The sequence below is a fragment of the Muscardinus avellanarius genome (assembly GCF_963383645.1).
Source record: "Muscardinus avellanarius genome assembly, chromosome: 16".
In the NCBI taxonomy this organism is placed as follows: Eukaryota; Metazoa; Chordata; class Mammalia; order Rodentia; family Gliridae; genus Muscardinus; species Muscardinus avellanarius.
The window spans coordinates 33,884,388-33,908,335 of NC_137802.1; the positions used below are offsets into that span (position 1 = coordinate 33,884,388).

The window sequence follows — 23,948 nt, forward strand, 5'->3', positions numbered from 1 at the left end:
CTATCTCAGCAACTATACTTTGGATAATCATTTAATCTTACTGATATTTATATCAAATGACAAACCTCATATCATATAAGCAAACCAAGTTCTTTAGACACACAGATGTTATTTAAGATAGAAATGTCAAAACAGGAAGCTGGGCATGATGGTTCACGCTTGTAATCCCAGCATTTGGGAGGCTGAGATAGGAGGATCATGGTTCGTGGCCAGCCTCAGCTATTCACTGAGGCCTTTTGCAACTCAGTGAGACTCTATTTCAAAATAAAGAATAAAAAGTAGGGTTGGGGGTGTAGTTGAGGTAGAATGCCCGTTAAAATAAAAGAAAGAAAGAAAAAATATTAACACAGCATTTGCTCACACTTGCTCTTCTATATAATTTTTCCTTCAGCAGTACCTTTTCTGGTCTTTGTGTACTCTTATCATTAAAGGCAAAAGAGCATAATGATTAAGTGTGAGGACTTACAAACTTGAAAGTTTAGGGAAACTTTTAAATCACTATTTGCCTTAGTTTCCTGGGCCAAAAATAGGAATAAAAATAATGCAGTGTAGCATTACTTAGAGAATTAAATAGGCTAATACACATTAAGTGATTAGAATAGTACTTAGAGAGTGGTAAATAGTAAAATATTTAGTTATTATGATCATTAATTTTTTTTTGAGAGTCTGAGGATGAAACCCAGGGGCATTTGATCTCTGAGCTACACTCCCTGCCTTGTTTTTTATTCTTTATTTTGAAACAGGGTCTCACTAAGTTACGGAGTGCCTCACTAAGTAGCTGAGGCTGTCCGCGAACCATGATCCTCTGGTTTCAGCCTCCCAAATGATGGGATTACAAGCGTGCGCCACCACACCTGGTTTATGATCATTAATTTTTAAACTAAAAAATCTTTCATATTAAAATAAAAAATAATTCTGCTGGTCATGGTGGCGCACGCTTGTAATCCCAGCACTTGGGAGGCTGAGACAGGAGGATTGCACAGGTTCGAAGCCAACCTCAGCTACTTAGTGAAACCCTGTTTCCAAATAAAGTATAAAATAGGTCTGGGAGTATAGCCTGGAGGTAGAAAAGCCCCTGGGTTCCACCCCCAGTACCACCAAAAAAAAAAAAAAAAAAAAACTTCTAAATTTACTAAAATGAGCAACATCTCTTAATTTAGACTGCTCTTTTAGTATTTTACTACATATAGAGCAGTATTTTGAAACATTTGAGCAAGTAAAAGTATTAGACATCTGGTTCATGAAGAATGAGAGATTCAAAAACATTAAACTACCCTAAAAAGCTAACCATATAAAACATGTAGAAAAAATGATTACTTAAACAACTGTTTAGGACTTAAATACTGTTATATTGTTTTAACCAGTTTACCCGGAGCTTTAATGGGGCAACGTTCTTCTGAGTTCCACTCCACAGTTCCTGTACTAAGTCTCCATAGCATTTCGCCATGTGTCCTTTCATACCAATGGGATTTGTCCTAGAGGTTTGAGAGGAAAAGTTACTGTCAGAGATTCTTATAAGTCACAATCACACAGGCACAGAAAAGGCTTGCATTCACATTAAAAAATATCTTATTTTTAAAATTTTTGTCTTTTGTGGAACCGGGGATCGAACCCAGAGCACCACACCTGCAAAGCAGGCACTTTTGCCACTGCGCTACATTCCAGCCCCTAAAAATATCATTTTTTGAGGTACTAGGGCTATACCCCCAGCGCTATTTTATGTTTTATTTGGAAATAGAGTCTTGCTAAGTGGCTGAGAGCCTTACTAAATTGCTGAGGCTAACTTCAGACCTGCCATTCTCCTGTCTCACCTTCCAAGTGATGGGATTAAAGGTATGCACTGCCATGCCGAGCTCTATTACTTATTTTGAAACAGGGTCTCATTAACTATGGAAGTTGGCCTTGAACCTGCAATTCTTTTGTCTCGGCCTCCCAAATACTGGAATTATAGGTGTATACCACCACACCTGGCTGAAAAGATATTTTTTCCAAACAGACAAACATCTTTCATTTTTTGAGCCAGGTATGATGGCCAATGCCTGTAATCAGAGGCTGAGACAAGAGGATCTTAGGTTCTAGGAAAATCTTAGCAACTTAGTTGGGGTATAGCTTGGAGGTAGAATGCCCCTGGGTTCAACTCCCAGTACCATAAAAATATCATTTTTTGAAACAAGATAAGTAATCATTGGCCCTTATTTCATACTAATCAGAAAAATTAGATAAGGGCCGGGCGTGGTGGTATACACTTGTAATCCTAGCATTCGGGAGGCTGATACAGGAGGATCGCGGTTCGCAGTCAGCCTCAGCTACTTAGTGTGGCCCTTCGCAAGTCAGTGAGACCCTGCTTCAAAAATAAGAAGGATAAAAAATAGGGCTGGGAGCCGGGCATGGTGGCGCACGCTTGTAATCCCAGCATTTGAGAAGCTGAGACTAGAGGATCACGGTTCAAGGACAGCCTCAACTACTTAGTGAGGCCCTCTGCAACTCAGTGAGACCCTGTTTCAAATAAAGAATAAAGGGGGTGTACTTTGGACATAGAATGCCCCTGGGTTCTACCCTCAGACCCTAAATAAATAAATAAATAAACAAACAAACAAACAAACAAACAAACAAATAAGAAAATAAAAATAAAAATAAAAGAAAGAAGGCCAGGCGTGGTGGCACATGCTTGTAATCCCAGCACTTGGGAGGCTGAGACAGGAGGATCGCACAAGTTTGAAGCCAGCCTCAGCTACTTAGTGAGGCTCTCAGCAACTTAGTGAGACCCTGTTTCCAAATAAAGTGTAAAATAGGTCTGGGAATACAGCCCAGAGGTAGAAAGCCCCTGGGTTCCACCCTCAATACCACACACACACACAAAATAAAATAAATAAATAAGTAAATAAATAAATAAATGGAAGAAAGAGAGAGAAAGAAAGAAGGAAAGGTTTTCTCCTCCCCAGTAAAAAAAAGGCGATTGAGGCTACAGTGGATTCATATCAAAGTCACACAAGGTTAAGTCACCAAAGGCTCAAAAAAGATTACCTGTTAAGTTCATAGAGATGTCTCCCTGAGATAAAATACTGTGTCAGTGGCTGTGTGTTACTAACACACTGAATGCTTGAGTTCATGAAGCATGTGTTTCCCAGGTTACTCAGACCAGTGGCTCCCTTTTCTGTGGGAACTGGAACAAATAATATGAGAATCAAAGCACAGGTATAATAATATGCTGTAGAACAAAGTTTCTTGTATTCAATGCAATGATTTTCGTAAGTCTTTAAATCAGCTAACTGGTGTTACTCTTTCTTTAAAAGGTCTTTCGAATGCTATATTTGAGAAGTTTCTTCATGGAGCATCTCTGGCAATAATGATAATCAATACTCATTTATAATCCAGAAGTAGCAATTCTTATTGTTATAATTTTTATTATTCTTATTTATTTATTGATTGATTGATTGTGGTACTGGGGGTGGAACCCAGGGGCTTTCTACCTCTGGGCTACACTCCCAGACCTATTTTATAGTTTATTTGGAAACAAGGTCTCACTAAGTAGCTGAGAGCCTCACTAAGTAGCTGAGACTGGCTTCGAATCTGTGCGATTCTCCTGTCTCAGCCTCCCAAGCGCGGGGATTACAAGCGTGTGCCACCACGCCCAGCAGAATTATTCTTTATTTTGAAATACGATCCCATGAAGCTGTGGAGGGCCTAAAGGTGAAGCTGGCTGTGATCTTCCTGTCTCAGCCTCCCAAGTACGGGGATTACATGTGTGTGTCACCATACCCGCTGTTATAAAAATTTTTTAAAGAATTCAATTATCCAAATATGTCTTTTAAAAATTCATATATTATTTAACTGGAAGGTTAGAAAAAATTTAGCAAATAATTTGACATTGGGGTTACCAATAAGAACAAAACAGAATAAATTTAAAGTCATCTATTTAAAATAATACACTGGCCGGGCGTGGTGGCGCACACTTGTAATCCCCACGCTTGGGAGGCGGAGACAAGGAGGATCACGAAGGTTCGAAGCCAGCTGTGCTGGCTTAAGAGACCCTGTTTCCAAATAAAAAATATAAAAAATAGTTCTGGGAGTATAGCCCGGAGGTAGAAGGGCTTCCAGAAATCCCAGTACCACAAAAGAATAAAAATAAAATAAAAATAAAATAATTCACTGGACACTTACCCTTGTGTCTATCTATTTTACTACTGTTTGCTATAAAAGACATCTCCTCAGGCCAACTCATATCTTTGTTGCGAACTGGAAAGAAAGACAGGAATGTGTTAATTTCTTATCCATACAATTCATACCCTTTGAATTGCTTCTATTAAAAAAAGTTCTTATATCTAGTCAAAAGCTTAAAAAAGAAAATAAATTAAGTAATTTTTAGTAACTAGCCCTGAAACCATTCCTACTCATTGTTAGAGACTTTATTTATTTATTTAGCAGTACTGGGGATGGAACTCAGGGGCATTCTACCTCCAAGTTCTACCCCAGGCCTACTTTTTATTCTTTATTTTGAAACAAGGTCTCACTAAGTTGCAAGGAGCCTCACTAAGTAGCTGAAGCTATCTGTGATTGTGGGTGTCTCAGCCTCCCAAGTACTGGGATTACAAACATGCACTACCATGCCCAGCTACTTGGGGACTTTAAACATCACATGATAGTCAGGTGTGGTGATATCTGCTTGTAAAACACAGTACTTGGGAGGCAAAGACAGGAGGATCACAGGTTCAAGCCAAGTAGTCTTTGTTTGTGAATAGCCAGTGTTGATGACTAATGAGAAAGTTCGACTCTTTACTAAATCAGAAATGTGTGTGTGTGGCCGGGCATGGTGGCGCACGCTTGTAATCCCTGCGCTTGGGAGGCAGAGACAGGAGGATCGCGCAAGTTCGAAGCCAGCAGGGCACGCTGGCTTAGGAGACCCTGTTTCCAAATAAAAATATAAAAATAGGTCTGGGAGTGTAGCCCGGAGGTAGAAGGGCTCCCAGGAACCCCAGTACCACCCAAAAAAAAAAAAAAAGAAAAAGAAAAAGAAAGAAAAAGAAAAAGAAGTGTGTGTGTGTGTGTGTGTGTGTGTGTGTGTGTGTGTGTAACTGGGAACTGAAACCAGGGACTTCTACCTCTGAGCTACACCCCCAGATCCTTTTGATTTTTTTTGTTGTTGTTTTTATTTTTAAACAGGGTTTTGCGAGGTTGCTGGGTCTTGTTAAAATGTTGAGACTGTCTTTGAGCCTCTGATCCTCCTTTCTCAGCCTAAGCACTGGGATTACAAATATGTGCCATCATGCCCAGCTCAGCCTAAAAATTTTAATAAACTTTTCAACTTGTAACTGAATTTACCTGTTTCTACTCACCCTTTACATCCCCTGTTAGACTATGTAGATAGGTTATTTTCTTTTCTTTCTTTCTTTCTTTTTTTTTTTTTTTTGTGGTACTGGGGGTGGAACCCAGAGGCTTTCTACCTCTGGGCTATACTCCCAGACCCATTTTATATTTTATTTGGAAACAGTGTCTCACTAAGTTGCTGAGAGCCTTACTAAGTAGCTGAGGCTGGCTTTGAACCTGCGCGATCCTCCTGTCTCCGCCTCCCAAGCGCGGGGATTACAAGCGTGCGCCACCACACTGGGCTCTATTCTTTATTTTTTGAAACAGGGTCTTACTGAGTTGCATAGAGCTTCACTAATTAGCTGAGGTTAGCCACAAATCATGATTCTTCCGTTTTAGCCTCCCAAGTACTGGGATTACAAGTGTGAACCACCACGCAATCTAAATAGCATAGTAGGGTTCAATGGATTTGCTTTATCATGAAAAGTAATTAACATAACAAGAAATAGCTGCCCTGGAAAAAATAAAATGGATTGCACACTTCCATTCTATACCTTCTATGACCAGGTGCTGTTCATCCTGGATTTTTAAGTATTCTAATCTATGATCTTCATCATCCAGAAGAGTAAGGTAATTCTGTATAAAGAAAAGAAAATATTTTTGTTAACTTGGTTACTAATTTGAAACAAATATAGAAATAAAAATGAATGACAATGAAAAACTTCATTTATATAATGCACATGACTGATACTTGTTATATTATAGTTGTTCAGAAACATATATAATTTAGGTGACAAAACGAGGGAACAACTTCCCCTTACCATTATTCTGAAAATCGAGGCATAGAGTCAAGAGACTTGCCTTTAGTGCACAACTAAAAAGGAGTCAGGATTTCATCACTGGCAGTATGACTCCATGAGCTGTGCTCTCTATCTCTCAGTGCTGACCAAAGTAAGATATGAAAAAAATGCATTAGGAAACAAGAGAACTGGGTACAGTTCCTAAAGCATGATTTATACAGCATTTGTTGGTGAGAATATATAAGCAATTAATAGTATTGCCTCTGAGGAAAATGGAAGAAAGGAAGGAAAGGAAGAAGGAATTTTCACTATATACTCTGTGTGTGTGTGTGTGTGTGTGTGTGTGTGTGTGTGTGTGTGTGTGTGTGTGTGTGTGTATGTGTGTGTTACTGGGGATTGAACTCAGGGGCATTCCACCTCTGAGTTATACCCCTGGCCCTATTTTATTTTTATTTTAAAACAGTGTCTTGCTAGGTTGATGGAAGTCTCACTACTTGCTGAGGCTATCCACAATTCTACAAGCCTCCTGTCTCAGCCTTTCAAGTACTGCGATTATAAGTGTGTTCTACCATGCCCGGTTAAAAAAATAAAATAAATCAGACATAAAATCTGTTCAATATAAAAAATTGCCATTACTTTTTGATATGACAGTAATCTTTATAAGGATAGTATTATCCATAACAACCAACTACTATTATGGGTTTCAAAAGAAATATCTACATATGTACATAAAATAATTTAAAAGTTGAAGTTTTCATTGAGATTCTACATATGGCTTTTAGCATAAGTATTACAGACAAAAATATCATACTCATGAAATATGATTTAACATTTAATCAGACTTCATGACTCTTAAATGCCTTACCTCACTATTGTATAGCCACAGGCGCATATCTTCCTCTTTGATGCGCAGCCTTTGAGATAGATACTCATGAATTTCCTTGATGGTCTGCATTCTACTAAAACAGCCTGTATAGGCTAACACCCGCTTTAAAGGTGCATTTGGAGAAGGTACATTTCCTATGGTTACAGTAATCACAATAAGAAAAAAGGCATATACAAAAGAAAGTGCATCTTTCTCAGCAATGGAAACCATACTATTTTAGGAAGTAATAATAATAAATGAGAATTATAGGTTTAATAATTTTATAAATGAAGGAAGGGCATCATAAAACTTTTTTTTTTTTTGTATTGAGGATGGAACCCAGGCTACCGCCGAGCTACACCCCAGCCCTTTTTATTCTTTATTCTGAAATAGTGTCTTGCTAAGTTGCTGAGGCTGTCCTTGAACTTTTGATCCTCCTGTCTCAACCTCCCTGGCTCCATAAAGCTTTAAAATGAAGACAAGAGACCCATGGGTATTTAAAGCCTAAACTTTTTTTTGGGGGGGTGGTTACTGGGGGTGGAACCCAGGGGCTTTTCCACCTCTGGGCTATACTCCCAGACCTATTTTATATTTTATTTGGAAACAGGGTCTCACTAAGTTGCTGATATATCTCACTAAATAGCTGAGGCTGGCTTCAAACCTGTGTGGTCCCCCTATCTCAGCCTCCCAAGCGCTGAGATTACAAGTGTGTGCCGCCACACTCGGCTAAAGCCTAAACTTTTAAAAGATCAAGGGACTGGTAATATTGAAATCCCAAGAAGAGTGGGATTTAAATATCTGACAAACAATTGGCATTGGTATATGGCTACCTGCAGTTGGGTCCCACTTGATAGTAAGATGAAATAAGACTCTGTAAGAGTGGGTAAGATAAAATAGGACTGCATTTGAAGTCTACAGACAAATAATTGGATTCACTTAATCTACTTTTTTTTTTTTTTTGGTGGTACTGGGGTTCCTGGAAGCCCTTCTACCTCCAGGCTACACTCCCAGACTTATTTTATATTTTTGAAACAGGGTCTCTTAAACCAGCGCGGCTGGCTGGCTACGAACCTGTGCAATCCTCCTGTCTCTGCCCTTCTGTCTCCGCCTCAAACGGGGATTACAAGTGTGTGCCACCATGCCCGGCTTAATCTACTTTCTTAAATTAAATGTCTCTGAATTACTAATCCTATCATTCTCAGTCATTAAATGGCCTAATTACCTGGCACTTATTTTGTTACAGAGAAAGAAAATTTTATTTAAAATTCTAAATAGGAATATGGCCAAACAGAATCTTAATATGAGCCAAGAAGCTTCCCAGGACAAAATAAATAAATACATTGTACTACTGAAAAGTAGGAGAAAAAAATCATATAGCCCACCTGACCACTAAGATGGTGTCTGTTTCCTCCTCTCCACCCCCCTACCTTCTGGTACTGGGGATTAAACCCAGGGCCTCATGAATGCTAGCCAGGCACTCTAACACTGAGGAACACCCCCAGCTATTTTAATTATTTTATTTTGAGACAGGGTCTCAGGATGGCCTCAAACTTGTGATACTCCTGCCTCTGCCTCCTGAGTAGCGGGGATTACAGGTGTACACCATCTTCCCCAGTTTAGTAAGTCTTCACCCAAAAAACTAAGCTAGAAAAAAATAAGCATCATCTTTTTTAGATCTTCCAAGGAGATTTCACTCATCTAAAATAGGCCAAAAAATAATCTAAGGAATAAAGACTTCATAGTCTTGTCTATAGAAAAGACTACTTTTAAGTCATTACAGCTGTGGCAAGGTTTGTACACCTGTTAACTTTAAGAGGAATAAAAGAGCCAAGTAGACAGCAGTAACAAATTGATAAGAAAAATGAAAATATGCTATGACAGAACAAAATTTAATTATGATCATTTTTAAACATAGAGCAAAGCAAATCTTTTACTATCAGCAAGCAAAGATACCTAAGAGAAAACGAGAATGCAAATTTCTCCAATTATACATCAGAGGATTAGTTATAAGATTACAGCAAGAAGGCACATATTTTATAAAATTCAAAATGATTAAAGATTGATTTCACAATTAATTAGTAAGGAATAAAAATTTAAAATTAAGAACAAATTTGGAGCATCAGAACTACCCAGTTCCAGGATTCAGAAGCATACGCAAATACAGTGTCCAAGTCAATCTCTATCATCTTAGGACACAAAGAAAATTTGCATCTTAGACAGTTTTTACAGTATAGCTCGTTATGGAGGCAGCCACTTATTATACATAATTCTATGCTTTTGAATAGTACCAAATCTTGGGGAATTTACAGAAGCAGCAAAAATCTAGGATCAGCACAAGAGTTACAAATACTTACTAAAAGCGCAACAACACATCTTGCCTCTCATGTTATCTTTCAAAGAGAATCAAAAAAGACAGATGCTATGGGTGTGATGGAAGGAAGGCCAACACTTTTATTCAGTGAAACAAATTAAATAAAAAATGCCTCAAATTCTATTTCACTATTTCTCTCTCTCTCTGTTTCTTTCTTTCTGTGGTGGCACTAGGAATTAAATCCAGGAGCATTCTACCTCCAAGCTGCACTCCCTTGTCCTTATTTTCTTTTGAAACAGGTTCTTGAGTCTTGCTAAGGTGCTGAGACTGTCCTCAAACCTGTAATGCTCCTGTTTCAGCCTCCCAAATACTGGAATTACATGTGTGCGCCACCTCACCTGGCTTTTGGATTTTAATTCTTACCAAATATATGAGATTCTTCATATAACCTCTACGTAAGATATCAAACTAATCTTTTTTTTAATCCAAATGTTGTTGGTTTAGAAGGAGATCTTACATGCTAACATATCTTATTTTAACATTCGGATGTTACTAACACAGAGTCTGAAACTTAGTAAATGGATTAAAGCTATTTCATTATTGCTGAAGAATTATTTCAAATATTTGCAAGGGAAATAAACTCAAACAAATTTAATCTTAGAAATCAAAGGGGAACCTTTTACATTATTATAAGTAATATAGAAACTTATTTATATATCATTTGGTGGTTGGTTTGGTATTTTTCTTCTTTTGTGGGAGTCTTGACATTTTTTTTTTCTTTTTGTGATGCTGGGGATTGAACCCAGGGGCATTCTACTTCCAAGCTACACCTCCAGCCCAATCAACCTTTCCCTCCCTCCCTCCTTCCTTCCTTCCTTCCTTCCTTCCTTCCTTCCTTCCTTCCTTCCTTCCTTCTTTATTTTTGCGGTACTGGGGATGGAATCCAGGGGCATTCTACCTCCGAGCTACACCCTCAGCTCTATTTTTTATTCTTTATTTAGAAACAGGGTCTCACTGAGTTGCGGAGGGCCTCACTAAGTAGATGTGACTGTCAGCGAACCGTGATCCTCCCGTCTCAGCCTCTCAAAGCTGGGATTACAAGGTGCACCATCATGCCCAGCTATTCTTTATTTTTGAAACAGGGTCTCATTAAATTGTAGAGGGCTTCACTAAGTAGCTGAGGTTATCCACAAACCTGGATCCTCCTGTCTCAGCCTCCTAAGCATTTGGGATTACAAGCATGCACCTGGCTTTCTTGACATTTTTCAAAGCAAATGTACAATATGCATTTTCAAAAAAAAAAATATATATATATATATTTGCTTTGAATCATCTGTCTCTTATAAAGCATTCTTAAATCTTTCATAAGAAATCTATCACGTTTTGCACAAATAAACAAATCCCCCAAACAAAAAAAATGATAGTGCCAAAGGAACTCTCTTTTAAAATATAAGTGGGGTTGAAAAGACTAATTAGTGACTGGTTGACTATAAATTAAGTCTACCAAAATTCACAATGGCTTTATCTTAGAGAAATGAATTATGTAAAACCTATTTCTCCTTATTATTTTTATGAATTTACAAACTAGCTAAGGAAAACAATGCTTAAGTTTATTGCCAGAATTTTGTTTCTACTCCTATTCATTCACAATTGCGCATGACCATAGATCTAAGCCTCACAAGTGATTTAATAATTCTGTATTAAAAAAAATTGAAATGTGAATTAGTATAGTGGCACCAGACTGAGCAACTAGGTTTTCACTTTTTCTTGACTTTTAAGAAAATGCATGGTATTCTTGCTGTATTCTTAAGTTACCTCTCGGTAAATGCTGAGGAAACATTCTCAGGCTCATCATACCCATATTCACCCAGATGTTAGACTGCTGTGTCCGAGTGGCAGGCTGCTGTCTCAAGAAGAGAAGATAGCGAGGAAATAATTCAAGCTCTGGGACATCTGTCTTGCTATTTTTGATCACCTGTTTTTAAAAAATGATAAAAATGATCACTCTAAAAGAAGAAACAAAACTTGTCGTTTTAATCAAACTTTTAAGATTCACCTTTATTTTATATATTTTTTTGAAGATTTAAAGAAGTTTATTAAAAGATAGAAATACAGAGGATAGGTACCGCTCCATACCAGACTGGCATGGAGGGGTGACTCGAATGAATACACCCCAAGATTCATCTTTAAACAAAAATATTTGACAAGTTCACTACCTATATTTTTCAGTAGTTTACTTAAACTTATATATATATTTAAATTACATAGATTTAAATATTCTCAGGATCCTGCTCCTAAACTCAAGATTAGAACTCCATGAGTGTATTTTCTCCCTTTTCATTTAAAAGTAGTAACAAAATTAAGGGGGAAAACCCCTTATATATCAACTATGATTCTACTACCCTCAGACCATAACTTTCTTTTATTGATTTGTGTGTGGTGTGGGGTGTGTGTGTGTGTGTGTGTGTGTGTGTGTGTGTGTGTGTGTGTGTGTCCTCGGGACTAAAAAGGGTCATTCTGCCTCCAAGATATATTTCCAGCCTTATTTTATTTTTATTTTGAAAGAGGGTATCACTAGGTTGATGACAGTCTCACTACTTGCTGAGGCTGTCCTCAAACCTGTGATCTTCCTGTCTCAGTCTCCCAAATACTGAGAATAGAAGCATGTGCCACCATGATCGGGTAAATGACTGACTTTTTATTTTTTTGGTGGTACTGGGGATGGAACCCAGGGGCTTTCTACCTCCAGGCTACACTCCCAGACCTATTTTATATTTTATTTGGAAACAAGGTCTCTTAAGCTAGCTAGCTTTGAATCTGCATAATCCTGTCTCAAACCTCCCAAGCGTGGGAATTACAAGCGTGCGCCATCATGCCTGGCTTTAAATGACTGATTTTTTAAGAACAAATTCACAGAATTAAAGTTAAAATAAAGAACTATGGAAGCATTGACATCATTATATAGTCTGTTGCCACACAAATTTCAGCAATTTATACTCTTCTGGCTGGGCGTGGTGGCGCACGTTTGTAATCCCAGCACTAGGGAGGCTGAGAAAGGAGGATCCTGAAGGTTCAAAGCCAGCCTCAGCTACTTAGTGAGGCTTTCAGCAACTCAGTGAGACGCTGTTTCCAAATAATTATAAAATAGGGATGGGGATGTAGCCCAAAGGTAGAAAGTCTCTGGGTTCCATCCCCAGGTACCACACACACAAAATGTTTCCCTCCCTCCCTCCCTCTCTCCCTCCCTCTCTCTTTCTTCTTTCTTTCTGTCCTGGAGATAAAAACCCAGGGGCATTCTACCTCCGAGCTACACCCCGAACCCTATTCTTTATTTTGAAATAGGGTCTCACTAAGTAGTTGAAGCTGTCTATGAACCGTGATCCTCCTGTCTCAGCCTCCCAAATGCTGGGATTACAAGCATGCACCGCAACCATACCCAGCATTTATACAATTTCTAATAATGTGTGAATCTTTTACTCTCATTAAGCCTTATCATTGGATGCCATTTAAAAAATTTTCCCATTTGATTAATACATAGAAAGAGTATTATAAATTTGCTTAAAATTTATTTCTTGTATTAATAGTGAGGTTTTATTATTTTTAACAATTTTTTTGGTGGTACTGGGGATGGAAACCCTTCTACCTCCAGGCTACTCTCACAGATCTATTTTATATTTTATTTGGAAACAGGGTCTCTGAAGCCAGAATGGCTGGCTTCGAACCTGCACGATCCTCCTGTCTCTACCTCCCAAGTGCAGGGAATATAAGTGTGTGCCACCACGCCCGGCATAGTGATATTTTATAAAACTATTACACATAAAAATTCACTATGTAATTTTTTTTTTTTTTTTTTTGCGGGTCTGGGGATGGAACCCCAAGGGTATTCAACCTCTGAGCCACAACCCCCCGCCCTGTTTTTTATTCTTTATTTTTGAAACAGGGTCTCATTAAGTTGCAGAGGGCCTCACTAAGTAGCTGAGACTGTCTGCGAACCACAATCCTCCTGTCTCAGCCTCCCAAATGCTGGGATTACAAGCGTGAGCCACCACGCCCGGCTTCTACTATGTAATTTTTTAAGTCTCTATGTTCTGCTTGTATAAGTTGCTCATATATTTTTTCTTACAATTAAAAGAACAAAATTGGATATATAAAATGGAGCTTTTGTATTATTAGAATAGGATTCTTTGTGGGCTCTTTTGTTTTCGGTATTGGATCTAGTGGGCATTCTACCTCTGAGCTGCATCTTGAGAAAATTTTTATTTTATTTTTTTGTTGTACTAGGGGTGAAACCTAGGGGCTTTTCTACCTCTGGGCTATATTTCCAGCCCCCCCCCTTTTTTTTTCTGGTGGTACTGGGCATGGAACCAAGGGCTTTCTACCTTCAGGCTACACTACCAGACCAATTTTTTTTTTAATATTTTATTTGAAAACAGGGTCTCACTAAATTGCTGAGAGCCTCACTAAGTAGCTAAAATTGGCTTCAAACCTGCATGATCGTCCTGTCCTAGTTTCCCAAGTGCTGGGATTACCAGCGTGTGCCACCATGCCCGGCTTTTTATTTTTTTTAATGTGTTTTAATTTGGAAACAGGGTCTCACTAAGTTGCTGAGAGCCTCACTAAGTAGCTGAGGCTTGCTTTGAACCTGTGCGATCCTCCTGTCTCAGCCTCCCAAGCAGTGGGATTACAAGCATGTGCTACCATGCCTGGCTTTACTTTTTATTTGAAACAGGGCCTAAGTTTTTGAGGCTCTTGCTAAGTTGCTGAGGCCCTGCTCTTGCTGTCTCAGCCTTTCAAGTATTGAGCTTAAAGCTGTATGCTACAGTGCCTAGAAGATATAATTTTTAATAAGCAATTATTAATAACTCATATTATCAACATTACAGCCTAAGTCATTATGGCCAATTTATACTCTTGTGGTACTGGGGATGGAACCCCAAGGGCATTCTACCTTTGAGCTACACCCTTACACCTATTTTTTTATTCTTTACTTTGAAACAGGGTCTCACTAAGTTCCAGAGTGCCTCACTAAGTAGCTGAGGCTGGCTGTGAACAGCAATCCTCCTATCTCAGACTCCCAAATGCTGGGATTACAAGCATGTGCCACCACGCCTGGCCAACTTAAACTCTTTGTGGAAGAAACTCACCATATCTTATTCATACAAAACTTTTCTTGGACACCCGGGCGTGGTAGTGCACACTTTTAATCCCAGCATTTGGGAGTCTGAGACAGGAGGATCACAGTTCATGGACAGCCACAGCTACTTAGTGAGGCCCTTTGCAACTTAAAAACAAAACAAAACAAAACACAAAAAACTTTCCTTGACATAAATAAGTTCCATTTTGGACACAATGAAAAAGCATTTCTCTCTCTTTTTTTTTTGCAATAATGGGAATTGAATCCAGGGGCATTCTACCTCTGAGCTACACCCCCAGCCCTATTTTTTATTCTTTATTTTGAAACAGGGTCTCACTAAGTTGTGGAGAGCCTCACTAAGTAGCTGAGGCTAGCTGTGAACCTATGATCCACCTATCTCAGCCTCTCAAATAATGGGATTACAAGCATGTGCCACCATGCCTGGCTTAAAAAAAAATCACTTCTTGATAAATCAAAAGAAATCTAGTAAGACAGGAAGATCCTGCAGGTTCGAAGCCAGCCTTAGCTACTTAGTAAGACTCTCAGAAACTTAGTGGGACACTGTTTCCAAATAAAATATAAAATAGGTCTGGGAGTGTAGCCTGGGGGTAGAAAGCTCCTGGGTTCCATCCCCAGTACCATAAAACAAAACAAAACAAAACAAAACAAAACAAAACAAAAACAAGCAAAGAAACAAAACAAAAAAAACCAAAAACAAAAACAACAACAAAAAAAAAACCCCACAAGTTACAAAGAAACTGATCCCTAACTGAAAGCCTGTGAAATTGATGGAAATAGTAGTTTCAGAAATAACTCTGCCCTACTTATCATGTCCACTGAACTTTCTGGAACTGACTCTTGTTTCCCTCACCTCCAGCATAAGGTGTGTGTTTCCTTAGGAAACATCTGTATTTATGTGAATAATGAATTTAACAGACTGCCCTCACAATTTAATTTAGTCTATTCCATATTAAGCCAGTAAATCCCATAAACATATCAATATATAGTTGGTATCTACTACTATGTGCTTAGTAAATATTAAATGAGTGAAGGTATTAAGTGTGTGTGTGTGTGTGTGCGTGTGTGTGTTTGCGGACTGGTCTCAGGGACATTCAACCACTGAACTACACCTCCAGTCCAATCTTTTTTTTTTTTTTTTTTTGGCAAAAGTAGGGATTGAATTCAGGGATATTTTGCCTCTGAGCCACACTACCAGCACTATTCTTTTTATTCTTTATTTTCAAACAGGGTCTCACAAAGTTGCAGAGGGCCTAACTAAGTAGCTGAGGTTAACTAAGAACCTCCTATTCTCTTGATTCAGCCTCCCAAGTACTGGGATACAAGCATATGCTACCACACCTGGCTTCCAGGCCTATTTTTAACTTTTTAGTTTGAAAGAGTCAACAGGGTCTCATTAAATTGCAGATGGCCCCACTAAGTTGCTGAGGCTTTCCTCAAACCTACAATCCTCCTGTCTCAGCCTCCCAAGTACTGGGATTATAAGTGTGCGCCATCATGCTCAGCTATGAATGTATTAATTTGAAGATGTTCTAAGTATTTTGGTACCGTATGGTAGGGACTTTTGGATAGTGAGAGTCACACAGAGATGTAACAGAAGACCACTTCTAGCTGGGTGTGATGGCTATACTTACTGGTCTAGGTAGGGCGAGATTTGCTCCATACCAATGATAAAGTGCTCTCCATACAGGTTCTGGAACCATTTCATAATCTCTTCCATGCATCAGCTGTGGAGTTCGTTTTAATCGTCCTCCTTCTAGTGTTAATGATGTAGCCTTAGAAAGAATGAAATTATGTGTTGATTTTTAACTTACAAAGGTTTTTTGCATTATCAAAACTGAGCCAATGGAGAATGAACTCATATATCACTATATAGTTTCACACTGCAGAAAACAGAATTTTTGAAAATTTTTAATTTTTGGCTTTCAAGTAAACTATTGAAGAAAAGGAACTGAAAGCAAATCATTTGGAAAAATATTTTGGAAATAAACTAGTTTTCACAGATCTCTCTTTCAAATAAAAAATCATTTGGAAAAATATTTCTACATACATAATAAACATTCTCATAGCAGCTATCCTAAGAATAACAGTAATTCCAAGAATTACTGTTATTTCAAAGGAAGTATTTAATCATAGATTATTTTCACAGAAATGTGCTATGCAGAGATTTGCATCTGTAACAGGTTAATTAAAATGAACCACACATTTTGCTCTGTGCTAAAATCTCTAAAATAACAATTACTGACAACTTGAAAAAGAGTAATTTTAAAGTTAGATGTTAAATTACGTACCTTTACTGGTTCTTGAGTTACCAGTGGCTGGTTATCAATAGCTCCTGGTTTCTGAGGATTAAGATGCAACAGAATATTCCCATTGGCTCCTAGCAAACACTGGTTGTTATTGTCCGAAATATTATGCTGTCGAGCAAAGCACATATCTGTCCCGGGTGTGGCAGAATACAGAAATCCTACATGGAGAAAGAGGATAGAATTATTTTTAGTTACTATGCATAAATAGGCTTGAAGAAATAAACTTAAATATCTGTGTATTGGTCTAATACTATTATTCTGTTGGCACATGAGTAGAGTTTTAGGTTCTGATAAATGAGTAGAAGATAGAATAGATACTTTTTTTTTTATCTATAGACAATATGACATTAAGTAAAATAAAAGCTTTTAAAATTGTTAACCAAGAGCCGGGCGTGGTGGCGCATGCCTATAATCCCAGCATTTGGGAGGCTGAGACTGGAGGATCGCAGTTCGCGGACAGCCTCAGCTACTTAGTGAGGCCCTCTGCAACTCAGTGAGACCTGGTTTCAAAATAAAGAATAAAAAATAGGGCAGGAAGTGTAGCTCGAGTGGCCGGGTGTGGTGGTGCACGCTTGTAATCCCCGTGCTTGGGAGGCAGAGACAGGAGGATTGCGCAGGTTCAAAGCCAGCTGCGCTGCTTAAAAGACCCTGTTTCCAAATAAAAAATATAAAATAGGTTTGGGAGTGTAGCCCGGAGGTAGAAGGGCTTCCAGGAACCCCAGTACCCCCCCCCAAAAAAAAAAAAGTGAAAAAAGGAAGTGTAGCTCAGAGGTCAAATGCCCCTGGGTTCCATTCCCAGACCCGCAAAAAAAAAAAAAAAAAAAGTTACCCAAGGAATATTTGGTCATCTTTCCAAGCTATCTAATAATTCATAATGAGAATTACATACCTGCTGGAAGAAAGGAGAGATATGCCTATATAGCTGGGCTTTCAGTCTCCCTTAATTTTTTTTCCTACCTGCAAACATATTCCAAATAATCTTGGAAAGCAATGGCAATAGGAAGTTCCTAAATTAAGGGGGACGATATAAAACTAGGACTCCAGCAAGAGTGCTATTTCTTATTATTTAAAAAGAAGGCACGATCTCTTGCTAGGTGTGGTAGCACACGCTTGTAATCCCCGTCCTTGGGAGGTGGAAACAGGAGGATCGCGCAGGTTCGAAGCCAGCCTCGCTGGCTTAAGAGACCCTGTTTCCAAATAAAAATATAAAATAGGTCTGGGAGTGTAGCCCAGAGGTAGAAGGGTTTCCAGGAACCCCAGTGCCCCCCACACACACAAATGGCATGATCTCTCTACATTAGAAAAAGAGGCAGAAAACAGATTAATGATGACTTAGAACTGTGAACCTCATGGTATTTTAAGGTCAACTCTCTGGGTGTAGTGGTGCACACTTGTAACTCCAGCATTTGGGAGACTGAGACAGGAGGATCACGGTTCATGGACAGTCTCAGCTTTTAGTGAGACCCTTTGCAACTCAGTGAGACCCTGTTTCAAAATACAGAATACAAAATAGGACTGAGGAGCTGGGCATGGTGGCGCATATTTGTAATCCCAGTACTTGGGAAGCTAAGACAGGAGGATTGCGCAGGTTCGAGTCCAGCCTCAGCTACTTAGTGAGATTCTCAACAACTTAGTAAGACCTGTTTCCAGCTGGGCGTGGTGGCGCACGCTTGTAATATCCGCGCTTGAGAGGCTGAGATAGGAGGATTGCACGGGTTCGAAGCCAGCCTCAGCTATTTAGTGAGGCTTTCAGCAACTTAGTGAGACCCTGTTTCCAAATAAAATATAAAAAAAGGTATGGGAGTATAGCCTGGAGGTAGAAAGCCTCTGGGTTCCACCCCTAATACCACCAAAAAAAAAAAAAAAAAAAAAAAGACCTGTTTCCAAATAAAATATAAAATAGGTCTGGGAGTGTAGCCTGGAGGTAGAAAGCCCCTGGGTTCCATGCCCAGTACCACCAAAAAAACAAAAAAATAAATAAAAATTGGGGCTTGGGGTGTAGCTCAGAGGTAGAATGCTCTTGGGTTCCAATCCCAGTACTGAAGGAAAAAAAAAAAAAGATATGTTAACTCAGCTGGGTATGGTGGTGCACACTTGTAAACCCAGTACTTGGGAGGCTGAAACAGGAGGATTGAAAATATGAGGCTCAGCAATGTAATGAGACTCTAAGCAACCTAGTAAGATCCTGTTCTAAAATAAAAAATAAGCTGGGTGTGGTGGCACATGCCTGTAATCCCAGTACTTGGGAGGCTGAGATAGAAGGATCACAGGTACAGCCAGCCTCAGTTACTTAGAGACTTAGTGAAATTCTATTTCAAAATAAAGAATAGAAAATATGGCTGGGGTGGGGCTCAGAAGTAGAATGCCCCTGAGTTCAATAACCAGTATCACAAAAATAAAATAAAATAAAATAATAAGTAAAATATGGCTGGGTTTAGTGGCGCATGCTTATAGTCCGATTACTTGGGAGGCTGAAATAGGATCACAGGTTCATGGATAGCCTCAGCAACTTGTGAAGCCCTCCACAATTTACTAAGACCCTGTTTCAAAATAAATAATAAAATAGGGCTGGAGGTATAGTTCGGAGATAGAATGCCCCTGGGCTCAATCTTATCCCCAGTACCACCAAAAACAAAACAAAACAAAAAACTCGGGGTGTGGCTTGAAAGTAGAATGTCCCTGGGTTTGCAGGGCGTGGTGGCACAGGCTTGTACTCCCAGTGCTTGGGGGGCGGAGACAGGAGGATCGCGCAGGTTCGAAGCCAGCCATGCTGGCTTAAGAGACCCTGTTTCCAAATAAAAATATAAAAATAGGTCTGGGAGTGTAGCCCGGAGGTAGAAGGGCTTCCAGGAACCCCAATACCACAAAAAAAAAAAAAAAAAAAAGAAAGTCCCTGGGCTTAATCCCCAGTACCATCTCCATCCATCTCTCCCTCTCCCCCCTCCTCCCTCCCTCCCCCACCCCCCCCTCTCTCTCTCTCACACACACACACACACACACACACACACACACACACACACACACACACACAAGATATGTCAACTCCTAACTACATGTTAATATTAGGTATACATTCTACCTATTGGTCTCACTCCAACTGTTTATCTATGGTACTGCTCAGCCTACAGAGTTGTTGTTATTATTTTGTAGTACTGCAGAGTGAACCTAGGAGTGTTTTTCTACCATTGAGCTATACCTCCAGACCTATCTTAATAAATTGCTGATGATGTCCTTTAACCTGTGATCCTCCTGTCTCAGCTTCCCAAGTACTGGGATTACAGGCCTGTGCCACCACACCTAGCCCAGCCTGCAGAGTTATATGGTTAGCACATACTAAACAGAACCTTAAGTAGGTAAGAAATAATCTTGTAGCCAGGCATGGTGGTGTGCACCTGTAATCCCAGTACTTGGTAGGCCAAGGCAGAAAGATCAAAGGATCCCAAGTTCGAGGATAGCCTCAGCAAGTATCGAGACCTTCAGCAATCTTGTGAGACCATGTTTCAAAATAAAAAACATATATATACAGTTGGGGGTGTAGCTCAGAGTTAGAATGCACCTGGGTTCAATCCCCAGTACCACAAAATAAATAAATAAATAAATAAATAAATAAATAAATAAATAAAATAATCTTGTTTGAGGCTTGGGCAAAACCCTTGCATCAAAAGAAAAGAGAAATAATTATGGTGAAAAAGATGATCAGAGTAGACATATTGGTACATGCCTGTAATCCTAGTACTTGGGAGGTTAAACAGGAAGACTACAGGTTCAATACCTGCCTCAGCAACTTAGTGAGACCGTGTTTCAAACTAAGATAAAATAGAGCTGGGAGTATAGCTTGGAAGTAGAATGTTCCTGGGTTAAAATCCCAGAACCAAAGGGAGGAAAAAGATAAAAGATAATCAGAGTACTCCTAGGATGCAAAGTCATATCAGATTGGAAAAGAGAAATCATAGATTCCACAAAGCTTTGCAGGGAAAATGCTAGCTCTGCCAATTTGCTCCTTCCCTCCACAAAAACAAAAAAACAAAAAAAAAACAGAGCAAGACTGAGGGTTCTGCTACTTTATCAGCAGAATAACAGGGATAACAGGGACCACTGGATTCAGTTGAATCATAGAAATTCTTATTTTTATTTTATTTTATTTATTTATTTATTTTTTTTGTGGTACTGGGTTTCCTGGAAGCCCTTCTACCTCCGGGGTACACTCCCAGACCTATTTTTACATTTTTATTTGGAAACAGGGTCTCCTAAACCAGCGTGCGCAGCTGGCTTCGAACCTGTGTGATCCTCCTGTCTCTGCCTCCTAAGCGTGGGGATTACAAGCGTGTGCCACCACGCCCAGCGAAATTCTTTTTTTTTTTCTTGGTGGTACTGGGGTTCCCGGAAACCCTTCTACTTCCGGGCTATACTCCCAGACCCATTTTTAAAAAATTTATTATTATTATTATTTTTGGTGGTACTGGGGTTCCTGGAAGCCCTTCTACCTCCTGGCTACACTCCCAGACCTATTTTTATATTTTTATTTGGAAACAGGGTCTCTTAAGCCAGCGTGGCTGGCTTTGAACCTGTGCGATCCTCCGGTCTCTGCCTCCCAAGCGAGGGGATTACAAGTGTGTGCCACCACGCCTGGCTGGATTATAGAAATTCTAAAGCATCTCCCTCATAAGTCTAGAAGCACAACCAGGCCAGTCATGCTGGTGCACATTTTAATCCCAGTACTTGGGAGGCTAAAACAGTATTATTGCAGGTTCAAGACCAGCCTCAGCAACTTAGTGAGGCCCTCCACAACTGAGACCTATTTCAAATTAAAAAAAAGTAGGTTGGGGTGTAGCTTGGAGGTAAAATGCCCTTGGGTTACTCATACACACACACACACACACACACACACACACACACACACACCAAAAAAAAAAAAAAAAAAAAAAGGAAGGAAGGAAGGAAGGAAGGATAGATAAACAGCTTGGTGTGGCGGCCCACACTTGTAATCCTAGTACTTGGGAGGCTAAGATAGGAGAATCATAGGTTTAAAGCCAGCCTTAGGTGTATTCATTTCGAGTCACCACCCCCCCATGCAATTTTGGCATGGGGCTGTATTTCTATTTTCTGTATTTCTATCTTTCTAATAAACTTCTTTAAATCAAAAAAAAAAAAAAAAAAAAAAGGCCAGCCTTAGCAACTAAGTGAGGCTATTGGCAATTTAGTGAGATTCTGTTTCCAAATACAAAATAAAACAGGTCTAGGGGTGTAGCCCAGTGGTAGAAGGCCCTGGGTTCCATGCCCACTATCTCTCTCTGTCTCTTTTGCTCTCCCCTCGCCCCCCCACAATGTATAAACACTAAGTTAGGCAATTATGGAAAGTGTTATGAATTCATGGGATTTTAACAAAGTAATCCCCAAATTTGATCTAAAATGTCCATAGTATCTGATGGGATGGCTCACTTAATCCAATGAAAGCATGCTTATCATTAAAGAATTTAGAGACTGAAAATTTATTTTCTCAGCCAGGCATGGTGGTGCATGCTTGCAATCCCAGTACTTGGGAGGCTGAGACAGGAGGATCACAGGTTCACAGACAGCCTCAGCTACTTAGGCCCTCTGCAAGTTAGTGAGACCACGTATCAAAATAAAGAATAAAAAATAGGGCAGGGTGTACCCTGGCGATAGAATGCCCTTGGATTTAATCCCTAGTATTGTAAAAAAAAAAAAAAAAAGAAAGAAAGAAAGAAAGGAAGAAAAGAAAGAAAGAAAGAAAGAAAAAAAGAAAGAAAATTAATTTTCTCAAATATCTATCTTCTCAAATCTAAGGTTAGTGACAAAACTGATTTACTAGCAATATGGAAAGATATGAACTGGGCATGTGGTGCATGCTTGTAATCCCAATACTTGGGAGGCTGAAACAGGAGGATCACACAATTTTGAAGCCAGCCTCAGATACTTAGTGAGGCCCTTGGCAACTTAGTAAGACCATTTCCAAATAATATATAAAATAGGTCTGGAAGTATAGCCCAGAAGTAGAAAGCCTCTTAGTTCCATTCCCAGTACCACACACACAAAAAGAAAGACATGGCTTGACCAATGAAAACTGAAAACATTTTCATATGAAGAGATTAATATAGTATAATACAAAAAGTTTTTTTGAGAGTTATTAATATACTTAAAAATCTTATAATTGACTATTTCATTCAAAACTTATAGCTGGGCACGGTGGCACATACTTGTAATACTAGTACTTGTGAGGCTGACACTGGAGGATTGCAGGTTCAAGTACAGCCTCAGCAATTTAGTGAGGTTCTCAGTAACCTAGTGAGAACCCTCTTTCCACAAAAGAAATAAAATCAGTCTAGGGATGTAGCTCAGAAGTAGAAAGCCTCTGAGTTTAATTACCAATGTCACAAAAACAGCAACAAAAAACCCAAAACGTATCCCTTTGAATAGAGAATCCTGGTGCCCAATACCCCACCCACCATACCCTCTGCCAGAGTAGACTCAGTTAAGAACTAACCATGACTAAACCTCATGGGAATCAAGTCATATTTACCGCTGCTAGCGGTTTCCGAGGCTTCAGATGCAGAAGAAATGTTGTCTGAAAATTTCTCTTCTGTGGTATTCATATAACTGAGGCTGCCTCCGATTCTATCTTCACCCTGTTCCATAGAATGTAGTGTTGTCCCGAATGAAAATTTTCCACCATTCAGAACAGATGACGGCTCAATTATGATAGGGCTGGCATCCTAAAATGGCGAGGTCAGAGAATAAGAAGCAAAATTTAATAATCTAACTAGTATGTAGCGATAAAAAACCCGAAGCTCAAGCCAAGTACAGAGACACATACTTGTCATTCCAGAGACTGGGGAGACTAAAGCAGGAGGATTTCAAGTTGAAGGTCAGCCTGTAATGCCAGTACTAGGGAGGCTGAGATGAGAGGGTTGCTGGTTTGAGGCTAGCCCCAGCAATTTAGGGAGATCCTGTTTCCAAACAAAACAAAACAAAACAAAAGGCCTGGGGGTGTACCTTGAAGGTAAAATGCATCTGAGTTCAATCCCCAGTATCCCTCACCTCCCTCTAAAATACAGATTATAAAGTCACTAGAAATATACGCTGGGTGTGGTAGTGCACACATGTAATCCTAGTACTTGGGAGGCTGAGATAGGAGGACAGCCCCAGCAATCTAATAAATAAATAAATAAATAAATAAAATAAGGCTGGA

At 39.3% G+C, this 23,948-nt stretch overlaps 1 protein-coding gene across 1 annotated transcript in view; it reads right to left on the reverse strand.

Annotated features, from left to right (window-relative positions):
* The window catches only part of USP32 (ubiquitin specific peptidase 32), a gene marked incomplete at both ends in the record, with an annotated part of 179,685 nt that overhangs the window by 32,397 nt on the left and 123,340 nt on the right, over positions 1-23,948 (reverse strand). The window contains 9 exons of the mRNA XM_080712815.1: positions 1,370-1,475; positions 3,025-3,163; positions 4,162-4,236; positions 5,859-5,940; positions 6,970-7,124; positions 11,138-11,255; positions 16,067-16,207; positions 16,724-16,899; positions 23,280-23,472. Coding sequence (XP_080568941.1) covers positions 1,370-1,475; positions 3,025-3,163; positions 4,162-4,236; positions 5,859-5,940; positions 6,970-7,124; positions 11,138-11,255; positions 16,067-16,207; positions 16,724-16,899; positions 23,280-23,472 — 1,185 coding nt within the window. The remainder of the gene's footprint in view (positions 1-1,369; positions 1,476-3,024; positions 3,164-4,161; positions 4,237-5,858; positions 5,941-6,969; positions 7,125-11,137; positions 11,256-16,066; positions 16,208-16,723; positions 16,900-23,279; positions 23,473-23,948) is intronic.